The sequence below is a fragment of the Pongo abelii genome, chromosome 16 (assembly GCF_028885655.2).
Source record: "Pongo abelii isolate AG06213 chromosome 16, NHGRI_mPonAbe1-v2.0_pri, whole genome shotgun sequence".
NCBI classification, from domain to species: domain Eukaryota; kingdom Metazoa; phylum Chordata; class Mammalia; order Primates; family Hominidae; genus Pongo; species Pongo abelii.
Window position 1 is genome coordinate 60105127 of NC_072001.2, and position 18014 is coordinate 60123140.

The following is an 18014-nucleotide window of genomic DNA, read 5'->3' on the forward strand; positions in this document are numbered from 1 at the left end:
TCAGAGGCTTGAGTTACTTTGTAATAACATGTTATTTCTTAGAATGCATTAAATGGTGCCTGGGTGCCTTATATTTATCTTTCTTTCAGGCTTTCTTCACCACCCCACCCCCACCCCCACCCCCCTTGAGTGCTGCGTAGGATTTTAGGAGAAAAAAATGTACTAATGTATCCAAACACTTATGTAATTTATGATCTTGAAATTAAGTTTACCTTCAGACATGAAATCCAAAGCAAATCTTGCTTTTCTTTTTTGCTATTTATAGGTCAAATGTGAAATGCTGTATTTTACTTAGTTTATTTATTTTTAGTATGTATTATGTACAGTGAAAACCTAAATTGATTATATAGTAAGCTAGTTTTCATAGAACCATAGAACCACATATGTATTTCCACCTGTCTATTGAGAGATCAGATAAAGTGAAGATTTAATGCTACCCTTCTTTATTTTTGTTCCCATTGAAATCCACTCTTTGACTAATTTTTCTCCTATCCTAGTCATCGTCTAAACCTAAAAGGTTTGGTGAGATAGTTAAGAAGTTTTTTGTATCATTTTCAAACAAAAATCTGGATCCAGTTTCTCCTTGGCAACTCTTCTTGCCAAGGAGAACTTTATGGTTATCATTGAAGCCTCCCTCAGTACTACTTTATCAGCTTTTGGGGTTTCATCTTTTAACAGTATTCACTATCTTGACCATTTTTTTCATAATCATAAGCATAAATGGGTATAATTGTGTTAATAAGAATCTCAACTAAAGTACTTCATTCTCCTATTTTAGTATATTGAATTTCTTAAATTCTTATTTAAGTACATTGAGGTTCTTAAATTCAAAAATAAATATTAATGTTGGCTAAAGACTAGTTTTGACTTGTTAGTTAAAAATTTGTCAACTTAATGTAATTGCAGATACTTCAGTAGAAATCATGTAAATGAAATTTTTTTAGACTTTATCATATTATATAAATATTACATTTCTATCAGCAATTTCCATTATTTGAAAATAATTTGATTTTCAGTAACATCACTAAATAGAAATTTTTTGTTATACTTTTTATAAAATTTGAAAATGCTTAGTAGGTCAAAAAAAGGGTATTAGAAACTGCAAAATGAGTAATTTGTTGGAGATAAAACATACCTGCTTTAAACTTACATGAATTGAACTATCTGAGCTGCCATTCTGTCCCTCTCCCATTCCCATGCCAAACTTTAAGGGAGAAACAATACTTTCTTTACAATAATATGAAACCATATTTGGCAGATGAACCCTATTAATATTGTATAACTATATGTTACTGTATGGGAGTAGTTACACAAAGTCATGTTGATAGAACTTATTCTTTATTTAATAGCTTTTCAAGGGAAATTTTTGCTATGTACACTATTTGCCTTACAGGGTCCTGACTTTAATTGTAAGATACCATTCTACTATAGTAGCCTTTATGCATAAATGAGCTCCACCTGAGTCGTGTAGTTAAGCGGTCACAAAATTCTCGTCTCTGTGTTAGGCTTATACCCATTCTTTCAGAATTAGGAAAAGTCACTCTAGCACGGTTCCAGTCTGTGTGTCTGCCCTTGCTTTTACCAAATCCACCAGAAAAGTAGCCTTGCAGTGTAGAGGTGATTAAGTTTCTGGTTATCAGAAGTACCTACAGCAATCCATTCAGTGAAGAGGTTTCACTAGGTTGACATAAAAATAGACATTGTACCTAAGAGTGGTTATAGAAGAAATGGTAGGCATGGTCAGCATTCTTAGGCAATGTGGATTTCACATTTCCTAAGCATGTCTCAGCATGTTTGAAACACCCAGAGGGAAGGAACAAATATTTGTTCCTTCCTCTCTACTTTTGTTAGAGTCCTGGTTTCTGCACTCTTCATCTGCTGCCCACCTGTGCAGAGAGCATAGACACACACACATGAGCATATAGATAGAATCATGTTGTGAATAGCACTTCCAGTTTTAGAAATTTGTGAATGTGGTAATAAAGGTAAAGCACCTGAGACTGAAAGGAGTGATTAAAATCTCAGGTAGTTTAGACATGGGCAAGAGATCTAGTTAATGAGTTTGTTCCCTCTCTCCCTTGTTTTTTATTCTTTATTGCGTAGAAATGTTGGTGTACCAGGCATAAAGGCCAGAGAATGTTGTGATTGTTCTTGTTCACTAAGGTGTTAATGACTTACTCTAGTTTCAGATTTTTTTTTTCTCTTCAGAAGGCTGTGCTTAAGAGCACAGACTGTGAAGTCATACTGCTTGGGTATAAATCATAACTCTGCCACTTACTACCTGTGTGATTCTGGACAAGTTATTTAAATCTAGTGTACTTCGGTTTACTCATCTGTGAAATGGGGATAGTGATATCTGTTTCATGAAGTTGTTGAGGATTAAATGAGGCAATATATGGAAATTGCATAGATCGATGTCTGATATGTGGTGAGTGCTATATAAGTGTTGGCTTTAAACCTATGTATCTCAAAATTCATCCACTAGATTTATATTTAGCAATTACACAAATTTAAACACATGGATACATTTGCAAATATGCTGTATTCTAAGTGTAATAAATGAGAATTATTTGCCGATTCAGTCATGCTTAATTTAACTACTTTTATTTCCTTTAAATGTATGAAGGACATAAATAAAATCAATTTCCCTTCTTCAACTGTTCATTTCTTTCTTGGGAAAGCAACAGTCTCTTCCTGCCAAACTTGGATATAAAAGTTATCAATCTCTCTAGTGTAACACCTTATACATAATGGGTGCTCTATACATGTTTGCTGAATGTAATCAAATTCAGGAGCAATCATCAGATTTACTAGATTAATTAGGCTGGGGTTGAGGAAGGAAAGAATCAAAATTGATTTAAGATGAAGCTTGAAGTAGGTGGTGGTGGTATTAATGGTAATAATAAGTGATTTGGAAACTTGTACTGTGTGACCATGGGAAAGTTACTTCTATGTGTCTTAGTTTTCTGGTCTCTAAAATTATGATAATTTTACACGTATTTTGTAGGGTTTTGGTGAAGATGAAATGTAATAATAGGTATGAAGTATTTCATTTATTGATATGATAAATGAGAACTGCTATTATATTATTATTAAAAATAATTTGAAGTACATTTTCATGGTTATATTTCTTGATGTACAAATTCTGTTTCTAGAATGTCGAGTTATATGAGTTTGTGGAAATGTCAAGAGGCCAGGTCATCTTGGTTTCTCTGCCTTTTTAACTGTGTTAGCCAACCTACACCAAGCTCTGGAGTAGAGTATTAAAGTACCATTGAGGTTTGCATCCTGGGGTAGGAGTAGGAGAGAGGAGTATATTGATACTCTTTTCTAAGATACAGAGTTGTTAATTCCTTAGTTTAAAAGATAGAATTGAGTTCATTGATAGGAAACCACTGATAGGAATTACATTTATAGGCATCATCAGTGATCAAGAGTTGGCATTTTAATCATGAACATTTTTCAGCTTATATATAATCTATTATGGTAGTTATTTTTTTAAAAAAAGAAGTAATATTAAGTTGAGTAGACTTTGAGTGCTTTTTAAAAAAATAAATTGCTAAATGTCCACCATGGTTTTCTCTTCTGTCTGTATTATGGCTTGCAGAATGAAACAGTCATTTATCTTTTTGCTCTTTCTTCCCTCTGTGTTTTACAGTATCATAGAATTTTCAAAACTGAAAGATGCATTGGTTATATATGTTCTGTCTATTTCGTACATGAGGAAACTGAAACGACATGTTTGAGATTTGACCAGGTGTAGATTTGTGCTGTATGTAGAGATTTGGCTAGGCTATGTGACTAGTTAATGACAGCCTCTGGCGTGACAGAAATCAGATATTCTGAATCTTATGCTGGTGCTTTTTAACCCCTTGACTTTGGTACTTCCCAACTCAGAGAACTTTATGTTTTCTGCCATATACTGAAGGAATGGGAAAAGAGAGAGGAGAAAGGTGAAAAGAGAAGAGGGTCTGCAGCTGATAAAAGAGGACATGGGTCATGATATGATAGAACAGTTTACCTAGCAAGTATAGTGTATTGTGGGGTAGAATAGCATAGAATTTAAGAGCTTGAGCATTAAAATCAAGCTGTCTTGGGTTCTATTTCTGGCACTTCTGCCTCCTTGCTCTGTGACTCTGAGCAAGTTATTTGTTTTTACCTTAATCTTTTTTTCTTTTTTCATTGATTAAAAGGGGGTGGGTACTAATAATGACTTCCTCACTAAAGTTTGGGGCTTATACCTGTCAGTGAAAAGGGGAAAACCAGTTGTGTGGTGATGATTTAGCTTTAAAATACTTGATTTAGCTGCTGTATATGATTCAGCACAAGATGATATCAGGGATTTTTTTTTTTATTAAGGGATAATAATAGGTATGTTCTGAGGCTTTTTGTTTCAATACATGCTATGATTTCTGATACCTATAGCAATAAAGGGATATGAGGATTCAGTTCATTTAAAAAGCATCAGCTGTGGTTTTTTCACAGCCCAGTTGTCAAAAACACAAACGGACAGCAACCTTATAGACCCAACTAGGTTGAAAATGAAAATATGTGGGTACAAGGATTTAAGTATTTCTCCAGTCTTCTAAAGTCTATGAAGACAAAGCCATAGATTGGGGACTTGGGATAAGGGAAACAAAAATACATAAAAACTCAATGAAAGTAAACATAAGCTTTCAGATTCTATGGAAAGTAAAATCAGCCTATAAGATTATCTGGATGAGATTAATGTCATTTTTCTTGCAAATCGTGGACTATTCCTGCCAGATATGGCTAAAGGGAACTTTAATTTTGTTTAGTGCCCTCTCCATTCTTAACAGGAGTTCAGTATTTTTTCGTTAATGTGGAAGAGTTTGGCTAAGAACCTCTCTATAGTTTGTAGGTAGTGAGTTAGAAATAGGATAATAGAACCTTGGTTTTTCTAATGTGCTATGTATACAAAAAACACAGGTCATTCTGACCTCAGCAGGGTCATACTGGCTGGAGGTGTAGAAGGAACTGGTGGGTAGTTCATTTACATTTGACAGCAGATGCCTTAAGAGTGTATCTATGGGCAGAGGCAACCTGTAGTTTCCTTCCTCCAGCAGAGTCCAGTGGCATAAGAACAGTGTAGTTGGCCTGCTTTTAGGGAGGTTGGACTTACCATGATCCCCCAATTTTAAGATGCTGAGATTTGTAAATGCATTCAGTTTCTTAAATGTTAAAGGTGAATAAATGTGTATCTTATAGTTCAGGAAATATGCTTAGACATGTAAGTCATATTTGCCTAAAGAGTTACTTTTTAGGCTGGGCGTGATGGCTCACGCCTGTAAACCCAGTACGTTGGAAGGCTAAAATGGGAGGATTGCTTGAGCCCAAGAGTTTGAGACCAGCCTGGGCAACAAAATGAGACCCCCTCTCTACAAAAAAAAGGAAAAAAAAAAAACCAGGCCTGGTGGTGTGCACCTGTGGTCTGAGCTACTCAGGAGGTTGAAGTGGGAGGATTGCTTGAACCCAGGGGTCGAGGCTGTAGTGAAGAAAAAAAAAAGTTGCTGGTTCACACCTGTAATCCCAGCACTTTGGGAAGCTGAGGCAAGTGGATCGCTTGAGTCCAGGAGTTCAACACCAGCCTCTGCAATATGGCAAAACCCGGTCTCTTAAAAATTTAGCCAGGTATGGTGGTGTTGGCTGTAGTCCCAGTTACTCGAGAGGCTCAGGCAGGAGAATCTCTAGAGCCCGGGAGGCGGAGGTTAGAGTGAGCCTTACTACACTCTAGCCTGGGTGGCAGAGTGAAACCTGATCTCAAAACAAAAAACAAACAAACAAAAAACACAGCCCAAAAAACTTCTTAACTCTTTTAAGATAGCAGTGGAGATGGCTGTAATTAGGCAGCAAATAGTTAATTACCAAAATAATTTTCTTGGCTACTGTGAGATTCCAGAGGAGGGAGATTACTTTGGATGGTCAAGAAAGACTTAATAGAGGAGGAAGTGTTTGAGCAGACTGTTACAGGACAGATAGCATTTGAATAGGGCTGAAAGAAAGTCTGGAAATGTGGAATGATGCAAACAGTGCAGTGGTCTCATTACAAAATTCGGTAGATAATAAATCAGCTTACTTTGTGGGAAAATAGTACGAGATAAGGCAGGTTAACATTTCTGTAGAAAAAAATGTTATCTATTCTTTCAGAGCCAATTAAAAATAGATTTTATACACAAAATGTTTTATAAATATTAACTTACTGTGGTGTGAAGAATGGATCCAAGGTGAAAGTGACAAAAAAATAGGATTATCTGAAAAGATGGTACATAGACCCACTGATAATGAAATAAGACTTGGATTGGGAGGATAGGAGCCAGATTGCAAAGTTATATAAGAAATTTCACAAAGGGGAAAACACAAAACTGGTACAACTAAGTGACTGGGAAAGATATAAAATCATGTAGACTCATTTCACCCACAAAATGGTAACTCCTGAATTAAACTTCATGTGTTTTATTTAGGCTTTGTCAAGTTAGCTATGGTTGTATTAAAACAGATCGTTTGATTTTGATAAATAGTTTTCGTTAATACATGGGAAAATCGAGTTGTGTGAATAAAGAAATATAAAATAGCTTTTACTCAGTTGTCCCATTTGTCAGCATTGATGGGTAATAAAGATTAGTGTTACTTTTTCTTCTCTAGTGTAGATATTTTCTCAAAATTGTGTGTTTGCTATTGTTTTTATCTTTGAAGGGGAAAAAGGTATACAATTTATAGCTACTAGGAGTTCAAATACAGTAATTAGAAAGGACACACAAATTTTGAAATAGTATTTTATGCCTCTTGATCTCAGGTACAATACACGAGATGAAGCAGTTAAATAGCAAAGCAAGACAGAAGGGTCAGAGAATTAAAGTAAGTGTTTTCTATATATTGCATCTATGTTCCCATTAATCTCTGTTTTGTTATGTAACTGCTCCTTCTGAATGTTCTGAATGTGAAGAAAACTATGAGTAAGAAAAAGGGTGTGTTTTAAAGTTAAGTTTAAATAAAGCCATAAGAGTAAAGTGTTTTTACTCTTAGTTCTGTTTGAAACAGCACCTGCCTATAAATTATAACCTAAATGTTTTTGGATAAGAAAAAATTGGGTTGTGATGATGTAAGCACCTTTAAATCTCTTGCTAGCAGATATTTAAAGTGAAAGAAAGCACATACTGATCAGATTGCCCATGTTTCCATTTTAAGACAATTAAAGCTTCTGTTTTTTTCAGACTAGCCTTTCTTCCTGGGGACAACAGTTACTGAGAGGCTTTGCTGTAGATCTTTTTGGAAATAACCTTCATGTCAATTTCTCACCTTACTGTGATTAACTTTCTAGGCCCATGAGATAACATCTTGATCAGGACTGATCTAATCTTTATAGTTTTCTTTTTTAATCTTCTGACTGTTCAGATTTTAAAGTTAACAAGTAAAAATCAAAGCATATTAATCTTTGAATCTTTATGTCCCTTTTTGTAATTGTTGAGGTCTTTCTTGACAGCCTGTTTAATATTTTTTCCCTAAGTTTAGAGATTTCTTATTTGTGGGAATAAAAAGTAGGGTAAATTCTGGCTGAACACTTTTTTGGACCCACTTGGGTTTTTAAATTAATAACAATGAAATCATAACCAGCACTTGTCACAGTTTAGTTTGCACACTTTCATGTTACCTGCTTTGATCTTCACACCAGCTCACCAAGAAGCCATTTTTAAAATCCTGTCCATTTTAGAGGTGACAGAATTGAAGCTCAGAAAAGGTAGATAACTTAACAGATATTAACTACTTAGGACTTTATCCAGGCTGTCTCTAAATTACTGTCCCTTTTTACTGTGTTGCATTTGCCAAATTATAAAAGAGACCCCCAGAACAGTTATTTCTACTTGTGCAGGACTTTAAGGACAGAGTCACTAGAAGTTTGTTTGTTTTTTTGAGACGGAGTCTCGCTGTGTCACCCAGGCTGGAGTACGGTGGCGCAATCTTGGCTCACTGCAAGCTCTGCCTCCTGGGTTCACGCCATTCTCCTGCCTCAGCCTCCCAAGTAGCTGGGACTACAGGTGCCCGCCACCACTCCCGGCTAATTTTTTTGTATTTTTAGTAGAGACAGGGTTTCACCGCGTTAGCCAGGATGGTCTCGATCTCCTGACCTCATGATCCGCCTGTCTCATCCTCCCAAAGTGCTGGGATTACAGGCATGAGCCACCACGCCCGGCCTTAGAAGTTTTAAGATAACGGTACTGCCATCTTACTTCTTATAAAAGCAGTAATTCATATTTTATATATTAAAGAAAATGAGCCATGGGATGAATCAGACAGGTTTGCTTCTAGTTTTCACCACTCTGTTTGACCTTGGACAAGAGAGTTAATTCCTGAGCCTCAGATTTCTCATCTCCAAAGAGCTTTTTCTCATAGGAAGTGTGCAAGAATTTATAGAGGAAGTTTTATACAATATTTAGCTCATATAGAAATCTGTACATTGTTCTTTTTACATTCCCATGAGAAATTTCATGCCCATTTTGATTAAAAAAAAAAAAAAGATGTTAGGAATTTTTCAAATCTTGGATGGTCATTGGAGAGGCAGCTGTTTTGAATTCCCGGAGTATATCCTGAAAAGGTGATGGACTATTAGGGTTTTTAAATGCCCAACAAGAAGTTTGTTTGTTTCTTTGTTTGTTTGTGACAGGGTCTTGCTCTGTCGCCCAGGCTGGAAATGCAGTGACACAGTCATGGCTTACTGCAGCCTTGACCTCCCAGGCTCAAGTGCCTCTCCTACCTTAGCCTCCTGAGTAGTTGGGACTACAGAGGTGTACCACCACACTTGAACTTTTGGAAATTTCACTGTATTGCAGGTCTTGGGATTTGGAGATTATTGGGAAAAAGAAATAGGGCAACCCACATTCTTATGAATGTAAATTTATACAAATCTGTATTCTTATAACAGATTGCAGATTAATACATTCTAGGAAAGGAAGAGGTTTCAGTTCCTCCAATCTGTTTAAAAGGATATGCATCTCACAAGGCATTTAAGAGACCTAAATTAGCTTATATAGGCCAAAGAATTGGTGTCATCAATAATTGTTAGATTTTTGTGTCATGTATTTTTGTTGTCATATACTTAAACACTTTTATTCTGAGAACAAGCTTGAAATGTTTCCCTTCAACATATTGAACTGATGCTTTAACCTTCTTCTTATAAGATGAAATAATTATTTAAATGTCATTTTACATCATAATCAGTTTGTTGCTTTGTGCATGGAGCAGAGTATATTCTGGTTGTTAGGACTGGAAATTATTTTGTGATTAAATAATTAAGTGCCACCTGTCCTGAACCAAATATCTTCTCGATGTTGGTAATACTGTTGCATCTTCTGGAGTTGACTTTTCTGAGTTTTTGCTGTGTGTGTATTATTCTTTATTTTCCACTAATTTTGCCTTACTTCCTTAGATCATTTTTCCACAGTATCTTTCTTCCCTACTGCGAGTTTTGTAGTCTCTTGGAATTCTGTATGCACATCTTTATGTTGTTAACATGGAAATCTTTTTTTTTCCAGCTCCTTTCATTCATGAAGCTTTTACTGAGATTCCACTATTTCCTTGTCACTGAAATTAGTTGTGGAAAACAAAAATCATCAGTTTATATTTCATAAAGGGAATCCTCATTCTTATGGGAAAAACGGAGATTATTGTACTGTAGAATGATAAAAGCTATGATAAGGATGGCCTAGGGGAGAGTAAAAGTCCAGAAATAGAAGGAATATTTGTTAATGAAACCTCCAGGGCATATTGTATACCAAGTGAAAATGATAATCTGTTTTGTAATACAAGGAACAAAGAATTTAAGCCTGAGTTCTCTCATTAGACAAATGGTTAAATGGGTCATTTTTTCTGGACATGACATAAGGTTTCTTTCTTTCTTTCTTCTTTTTTTTTTTAAATTTGAGACAGGTTCTTGCTCTTTTGCCCAGGCTGGAGTACAGTGACACGATCATGGCATATTGCAGCCTTGACCCCCTGGGTTCAGGTGATCCTCTGCCCCTGTCTCCCAAGTAACTGGGACTACAGGCCTGTGACGCCATGTCTGGCTAATTTTTTGTAGAGACAGGGTCTCACTTATGTTGCCCAGGCTTTTATCAAATTCCTGAGCTCAAGTGATCCTCCTACCTTGGCCTCCTAAAGTGCTGAGATTATAGGCATGAGCCACTGCCTTCGGATGGGCATCAGATTTCTAATGTGTAAAACAAATTTTGAATAAGATCATAGTTTCTCAAACTGTCCTTAATAGGATATTAACAAGCAGTGTACAAATACAGAGCTTCGTAGTCCAAAACATTTATGTGTTAGTTAAAATTAAATAGACTTTTTTTGGTATTAGATTTCTTAGTTTTTAATAGGTTGTAGTAAATGATAAATCTTTAAGAAAGGAATAGAATAGGCTGGGCGCGGTGGCTCACGCCTGTAATTCCAGCACTTTGGGAGGCTGAGGCGGGTGGATCACAAGGTTAGGAGATCGAGACCATCCTGGCTAACACAATGAATCCCCATCTCTACTAAAAATACAAAAAATTTGCTGGGGGTGGTGGCAGGTGCCTGTAGTCCCAGCTACTGGGGAGGCTGAGGCAGGAGAATGGCATGAACCCAGGAGGCGAAGCTTGCAGTGAGCCGAGATCGCGCCACTGCACTGCAGCCTGGCTCTGTCTCAAAAAAAAAAAAAAAAAAAAAAAAGAAAGGAATAGAATAAACTTCTTCCCACATTTTTTTCCATCATAGAATTCCCTCGATATTAGTTAAGAAATGTAGTTTGACTGCTAGTAGCAGTCTCAAGAAATAGTAAGTTAGGCAGTGTAAACATTTAGCTCTTAACTTAGATCTGTGATCCATTGTGAGTTTGTTTCTGTATAAGATGTCAAGTCAGGGTCAACGTTAATTTTTTTTTTCATAAGGCTGTCCAGTTTGCCACCACCATTTGTTTAAAAGATTTTTCTTCCCTCCCATTGAGTTAACTTGTTATCTCTGTTAAAAATCTGTTGGCCATATATGTGAGGATCAATATCTGGGCTCTGTATTCTGTTTTATTGATTTTATCTTCACACCAGTACCATAACTGTCTTGATTTCTATACCTTTAAAATAAATCTTGGTATCAGGTAGTATAAGTCTTCTACCTTGTTATTCTGTTTCAAAATTGTTTGAACTATTCTATGTTCTTTGCATATACATTGAAAACTTTAAAACCAGTATGTCAGTTTCTATGAAGCTGTGTAGGATTTTGATTAGGATTGCACTGAGTCTGTAGATCAGTTGGAGGGGGAACTTAACAGTGTGGAGGCTTTTGATTCATGCGTATGATATATCTCTATATTTAAGTCTTTACTTTCCATATATATATATGTATATATATTGTGTGTGTGTATGTATGTGTATGTGTGTGTGTGTGTGTGTGTGTATATATATATACACACACACACATTTTTTTTTTAAATTTTTTTGGCAAGGCTTTGCTCTGGTGCCCAGGCTGGAGTGCAGTGACATGATCTCAGTTAGTGTTTTTAGATAGTTTTTAGTGAACAAGTCTTGCACATATTCTGTTTAATTTACTAAATGTTTCATAATTTTTGATGCTGTTATAAGTATTTTTAATCGCATTTTTTGGATTACAGGCACCCGCCACTGCGCCTGCCTAATTTGTATATTTTTTTTTTTAGTAGAGACGGGGTTTCACCATGTTGGCCAGGCTGGTCTCGAACTCCTGACCTGAAGTGATCTGCCCGCCTCGGCTTCCCAAAGTGCTAGGACCACAGACGTGAGCTACCACGCCTGGCGGATCTGTAGTTTTTTTTAAAAAAAACTTTTGCATGTACTTTCTTTGTAAGAATTTGTTATCATGCTAATCCTGGCCTGAAACAATTAGTTGAGAAGTATTACTTCTTCAAATTTATTGACAAGATTGTGAATAATATTTTCTTCTTTTTAATTTTTTTATTAGTTACCTATTGTTAACTAGGTACCAGAAACTTAAATAACACATTTATTGTCTCGTCTGTGAGATGGGGGAAATATAGTATTATTCAATATATAGGTTAATATAGGTTAAATTAACTGATACAATGCATGGATGTTCTTAACACAGTGCTGGCACGTAGTATGTACTCAATAAAACTTGGTTGTGATGATCAAGATGACACCAAAGGTGCTTATTGACACTTTATTTTCCAGTTATCAATATGTTTCATTTTGCTTTAGGGTATTCTTTAGCAAATCTTAATGCAACTTCTGCCTGCCTAACAGTATTTGTTCTGCTTTTGGTGCTCCCATTTGAAGCTGTGCTGGTGTATTAGCATCTTCTAAACTATTCATACAAAACCCAGCAAGTTTAACTTGTAATTTGGCAGACTGGTTTGTACTTCATTTAAATTTTTACTGTTTATTATCATCCTGTCCCCTAGACTACTAGGGAGTCCAGTAGTACTAATCAAACCTTGGAAGCTATAATGTGGTACATGCATCTCAGGCCCAGACCTCATGAAAAGGTTATTCAGTTTATTAAAATATTTTCAGATAATGTCTCTCTTTTCTTGTGACGGTAAGCTCCTTGAAGGCAAAGGCTTTTATTTATTCTTGCATCCTATCATCTGGCACAATGCCTAATATATTATAGGCAGTATTACACATATATACATATGTATTATCACACTTCCATATGCATATTTTAATTTCTTTAATTTCATTAATAACTAGATTGACATGAAAAGATAGGTAAAAAAGTAAGATGAGTATTGAAGGAGAAAATGGGGGCTAAAAATCGAGAGAAGGTAAGACGAGAAGATGAAGTATCAAAAAGCACACCTGACATTTAGGATATAGATTGATAGTATGCATTAAAAATATTAGAACTCAAAGCAGACAGGAAATCCATTTCAGTTATTGCTGCTGATGAAAACCATCATATTTGATCACATAGATAACTCAGTTTATGTCACAGTTAGCTTTAATTTTCTTAGGAAGGATATAAGAAAAGAAAGGTAATACTGTGACCTGTTGTTATCAAAGTAATGCTGGTCTTCCATGTTTGTAAGTATCTGAAAATTTTATATTATGTGCAAATGTAATTAACTCATATTTTTGTAAGTATGTGAAAAGTTTGTATTGGGTGCAAATATAGTAAAGCAGTATCAGTTTGGACTAAATGTCTGAATTGAAGTATAATTTTACTTTTTAGGAAATAACTGCTTTTTACTTTTAATTACATGTATTAGCTGAAACTATTCCAATAAGGTAATGCCACTTAAACTTGCTTCACAGTTTATGTACACACATCAGAATAGAGTTTTTCTCTGGTAATGATCAGATAGTTATTTCTTTGATTGTGGACTAGGTGAAGATGCTGACTTGTGTTTTCATACCATGTTATATGAAGAATACTGTTTTTCACAGTAGAATCATGGCCATGGAAGGAGATGCTTCCACTGAGAAGCATTAAAAAATCCGTGAGAATTGCTGGCACTTCCACATCTCATGCTCACTCCAGGGCACAAACCATGCTTTTTGGTAGAGTAGGGATGGAGTGGAACAGTAGTTCTTTTTTCTGCTTTCATTTTTTATAAATTCACATAGTTTGATTAGATCAATTGACGTAAGATACGAGTCAGTATATCTGGACACACAAATAACCACAAAATCCCTCTGCTGTGTGATTTTATTCAATTCTAGTAGATGTTTCTCAAACTGGTGAATGAGTAGCCCCTGGCGGTTGTTCCTCAGCCTTGTTCTCTAACATGGTTAGAGAAGGAAATGCCTTTACTTACTGATTTTTTCAGTGAAAGGAGACTGACAACCATGCAGAAATAAGTAAAATGGTCTTTAGTTACAAAAGTGCTATGGAAATGGGAGGGTAGTGTATTTAGAATTTAATTCCTTTGTTCTTTGTAGCAATAAGGACTAACCTGAAGAGATATTTTCTTTAAATAAATCTATAAAGTATTAACATATTAACAGGAAGACTCACAGATTCTAAATCTGTGATTTTGGGATATTTAAGGAGACTTAAAGATCATTCTAAAAAGGCTTTCTCAAATTAAAACAGCAGCTTTCTTGAAAAATAATTTAGATGCTCTTTCAAATTGAAAAATTACAGAAGTTCAAAATGAGGAATTATTCCACATTCAAGAAAAACCTGATTAGTTACTTCGCTAAGCTGCTCATTGAAAATAAAAGTCTCTACTGACAGGATTATATTTTAGTTTTAAGAAGCTAATTTATCATTTAAAGGTTATCTTTAAAAGTTAGGTTTTGTATATCTAATGCACTCACAGTTACACCTACCTCTCATAACTTGATAGTGAAACCTTTCTGTTTTTCAAAAGGAGTTCCAGCATTTCAGCTGCTGAGCACTCTGCAAGAGAAACTGTATACTGTACATCAGAAAGCAGGGGTACTGTCTGCCTTTGGTGTTAAGTAGAAATGAAGACTTCCTTCATTGCCCGTTCTTTGTTGGAATATTCACATGGCACTTGTGTCCTTTAGCCAGCTAATCACTGTTGATTTCAGAGATCTAGGAATTGAGGAAGGGGATAGTAGATCTGTCTCTTAACAACCGTTTTGCATTCAGTTGCTATTTCTGGGAAGCTTCACTACTGCAGAACAAATCACAGAGTCCCTAAAGAAGACTAGTGCCCCCTATCATGCTGTTTCTCTTGTTGAGCATTCAGTTGATATTGGATTTAGGGCCCTGACCCAAAAGATTTTGATATCTATGTGAATAATTTCCCTTTCTGCAATTGTCAGTGCATTACAGCTAGGCCATTCGGATGCCTTTTATTAGAATGGAGTTACATAGCCTTTCTCAATTAATTATAATGAATATTAATTCTTAACTATAATTGCCAAATCATTATCATAAACTTTATCTAACATAAGGGCACTCAACTACTGGCTCTGACGCTGTAGAAATTCGCTTCTAGATTTTTTGAGGCCTCTATGCATTTTCCATGGGAATTACCTTAAGATCCCAGAAGACTACTGTACCTTTTCCCACCTTGGGCAAGAGAAAAGTTCTGCGGTAGATAAAAATGTCTGCAGTAGATGTTCACTTAGCAGCAAGGTTTTTCCATTTCCCATTTTGTTTGTGGCTTCATCAGAGTCCCCCAGTCCAAACAGTTTACTAAAGCTCTTATGACTGTCTCCACTATTGTGAGCACCATTTGCCAAACTGGGTAGTTAAATTTTTGTTTTGTTTTGTTTTGTTGTTGCATTTTCCTGCTTTCATTCCTTTATCACTTATGAATTATTGTTTGAACAGATTTATTCTTTATTTTGTATGGCTTCAGCCTATCATTGAGCCATTCAATTCACAATAGTTCTAGCGGGGAGCAGTTAGTACTGGAAAGGCAACATTGCATGGTGGGCTCTGGACAGACAGCCTGGATTCAAATCCCCATCCTACTATTTACTGTTAGACTTTGGGTGAGCTGTGTAAATTTTCTGTGCCTCTTGCCTCATCTGTGGAATGCGAATAATAGTAACTAGTTCATAGTGTTGTACAGATTAAATGAATAAAGCCTTTAGCCCAAGTTCTGGCAAATGGTATCGCCAAATGTATGCTCATGCTATTATTATTTTTATTATAATAATAGTTATTATTTTTTAGATGGAGCCTCACTCTGTCACCTACATTGGAGTGCAGTGGCGTGATCTCAGATCACTACAGCCTCCGCCTCCTGGGTTCAAGCGATTCTCCTACCTCAGCCTCCCAAGTAGCTGGGACTACAGGCGCGTGCCACTACATCCGGCTAATGTTTTTTGTTTGTTTGTTTGTTTTTTGTTTTTGTTTTTTGTATTTTTAGTAGAGACAAGGTTTCACCATGTTGGCTAGGCTGGTCTCGAACTCCTGACCTCAAGTGATCCACCAGCCTCAGCCTCCCAAAGTGTTGAGATTATAGGCAAAAGCCACTGCACCCGGCCCATGCTATTGTGGTTAATACTGTTACACAAAACCTCAAATTAGGGAGGATGAGTGAAGATTTGGTAATATGTTCCTGGAAGGAACCACTCATCTATCAGCTGTGGCTTATCTACTTTCACCTTCAAGGAAATGAATCTAGGCCAGGGATTTAGCACATATGTGAGCCAGTTATTAAATAAACATCGTTTCACTATTATACTTTTAATTGGAACTTACCGTTAAAGATGATTGGCTTTAGTCATGGGGCAGGAAGAGGGAGTGTAAATAAGTGGCTCATGGTCAACTGCCCTGACTAGTAACAGAATTCAAAAGTACTGTCTTAGTGGTTCCTACCAAGATATACAGTACTATTTTAATCATGAACTATGTATTATTACGGCCATGAGTCAGAATCTAAAAATCAGCAGCAGGCAACCTTGTTGCCATGACTCTAACAGTCCACACAACACTGGCTATCAAGATAGGATACCAGTGACAAACTAAAAATATATGGTATATCTTGCAGATTTTAATCTATTGGTGCCTAGAGTAATGTATGCAACTTTATTGATAGAAATTTAAGATGAACTGAAGAGGCTAGCAAAGATTAACTCATTTAACAAATGTGTCTTGAACATTTTTTTATGGCAAAGGACTGCCTTTGGACCCAGGCCAAACTATTTCAGATAAGAATATAGCTACACTAAGGGTTAAGTGAACTGATAAGGAAATGTAATCATGATTGCTTTGCCTTTTATCATTTGGAAAGTGTGTCACAAATTACATACAACTTACAAGGGGATTTTGGAAGCCACCTTTCATAAGTTTGGAGCTTTCATGATGCAGCAAGAGATATGAGACTTTCCCCCTAAACGATAATATATTCTAGAGAACAGTTTGGCAATATCTAGTAAATTTGAACACGGGCATACCTTGCAAACCAGTAATTTCACATTTAGATAATTGACCCCGAGAGAAAATTTCATATAAATTCGTACAAGGAGACATATTCCTAAAATGTTTATAACAACCTTATTTGTAATAGGGAGAAATTGGAGGAAAGCTGAATGTCAATAGGGAATTGGATAAATTGTGGTATGTTTATAAATAGAGTATTCTATAGGAGTGACATGTATATACCAGTGCTACACATTGTCAGCATAAATCAGTCTTATGTATTGAATGTTAACTGAATAAAGAAAAAAAGATACTATTTAGAAACATAAAAAGTGATGCTATATATCATTTAGATAATAATATGTAATGAAAGTATTAATGTGTGAAAATGATAAAAAACAAATTTAGGATAGTGTTTGCTTCTAATGGGAATTATAATTACATAGGGGTTTAAACTATACTGGTAACATTCTATTTGTTGAGTTGTGGGCACATGACTTTTTATTATGTACATTTTAATATGTCTGGACTAGTTTGGAAACATTTAAAAATTGAAAGAAAATGTGTCATATGTTGTTGACGTTTGCATTTCAGTGGAGATGAAATGAGAGATTTTTTTCCTGCTTAGTTGATGCTATTTTTGTACATTCTCTATTTTCTACAATGGGTATATGTTATTTTAATCATGTTAAAGGGAAATCTGAGAAATAATGTATCTTTTAGAAAAATAAACGACAGTTTTAGGAATTTTTGGAAAATATAGGCAAATTAAATGAAAAAAATATTAACACTTTTTATAATTAATTTTCTAGTCTTCTTTCTATAAACTTTATTTATTTGTTTTTAATTTTTAAAATTTTTTTGAGATGAGCTCTGGCTCTGCTTCCCAGGCTGGAATGCAGTGGCGTGATACTGGCTCACTGCAGCCCCCAACTCCTGGGCTCAAGGGATTCTTCTATCACAGCCTTCCAAGTAGCTGGGACTATAGGCATATTCCACCATATCTGGCTAATTTTCTTGTATTTTGTAGCACCAGAGTCTCGCTATGTTGCCCAGGCTGGTCTTGAACACCTGGGCTGAAGTGATCCTCATACAGGTGTGAGCGACTGCACCCGCTCTATAAATTTTATAGAAGTTAAGCATTATTATGTATTCTTTTTTGCTCCTATTTTTCTGGCCTGTTG

The 18014-nt window shown here is 35.7% G+C and overlaps 1 protein-coding gene across 11 annotated transcripts in view; it reads left to right on the top strand.

Moving 5' to 3' along the window:
* The window catches only part of TCF12 (transcription factor 12), a 374537-nt gene that overhangs the window by 151022 nt on the left and 205501 nt on the right, over positions 1-18014 (top strand). For 2 of the 11 annotated variants that reach the window (XM_054531554.2, XM_063716674.1), the window contains one exon: positions 6815-6876. The exons of the other annotated variants lie outside the window; for them this stretch is intronic. In XM_054531554.2, the coding sequence (XP_054387529.1) occupies positions 6829-6876 (48 nt within the window). In that variant the 5' untranslated portion in view covers positions 6815-6828. Of the gene's footprint in view, positions 1-6814; positions 6877-18014 lie in introns of those variants that run through there. 11 annotated transcript variants of the gene reach the window in all.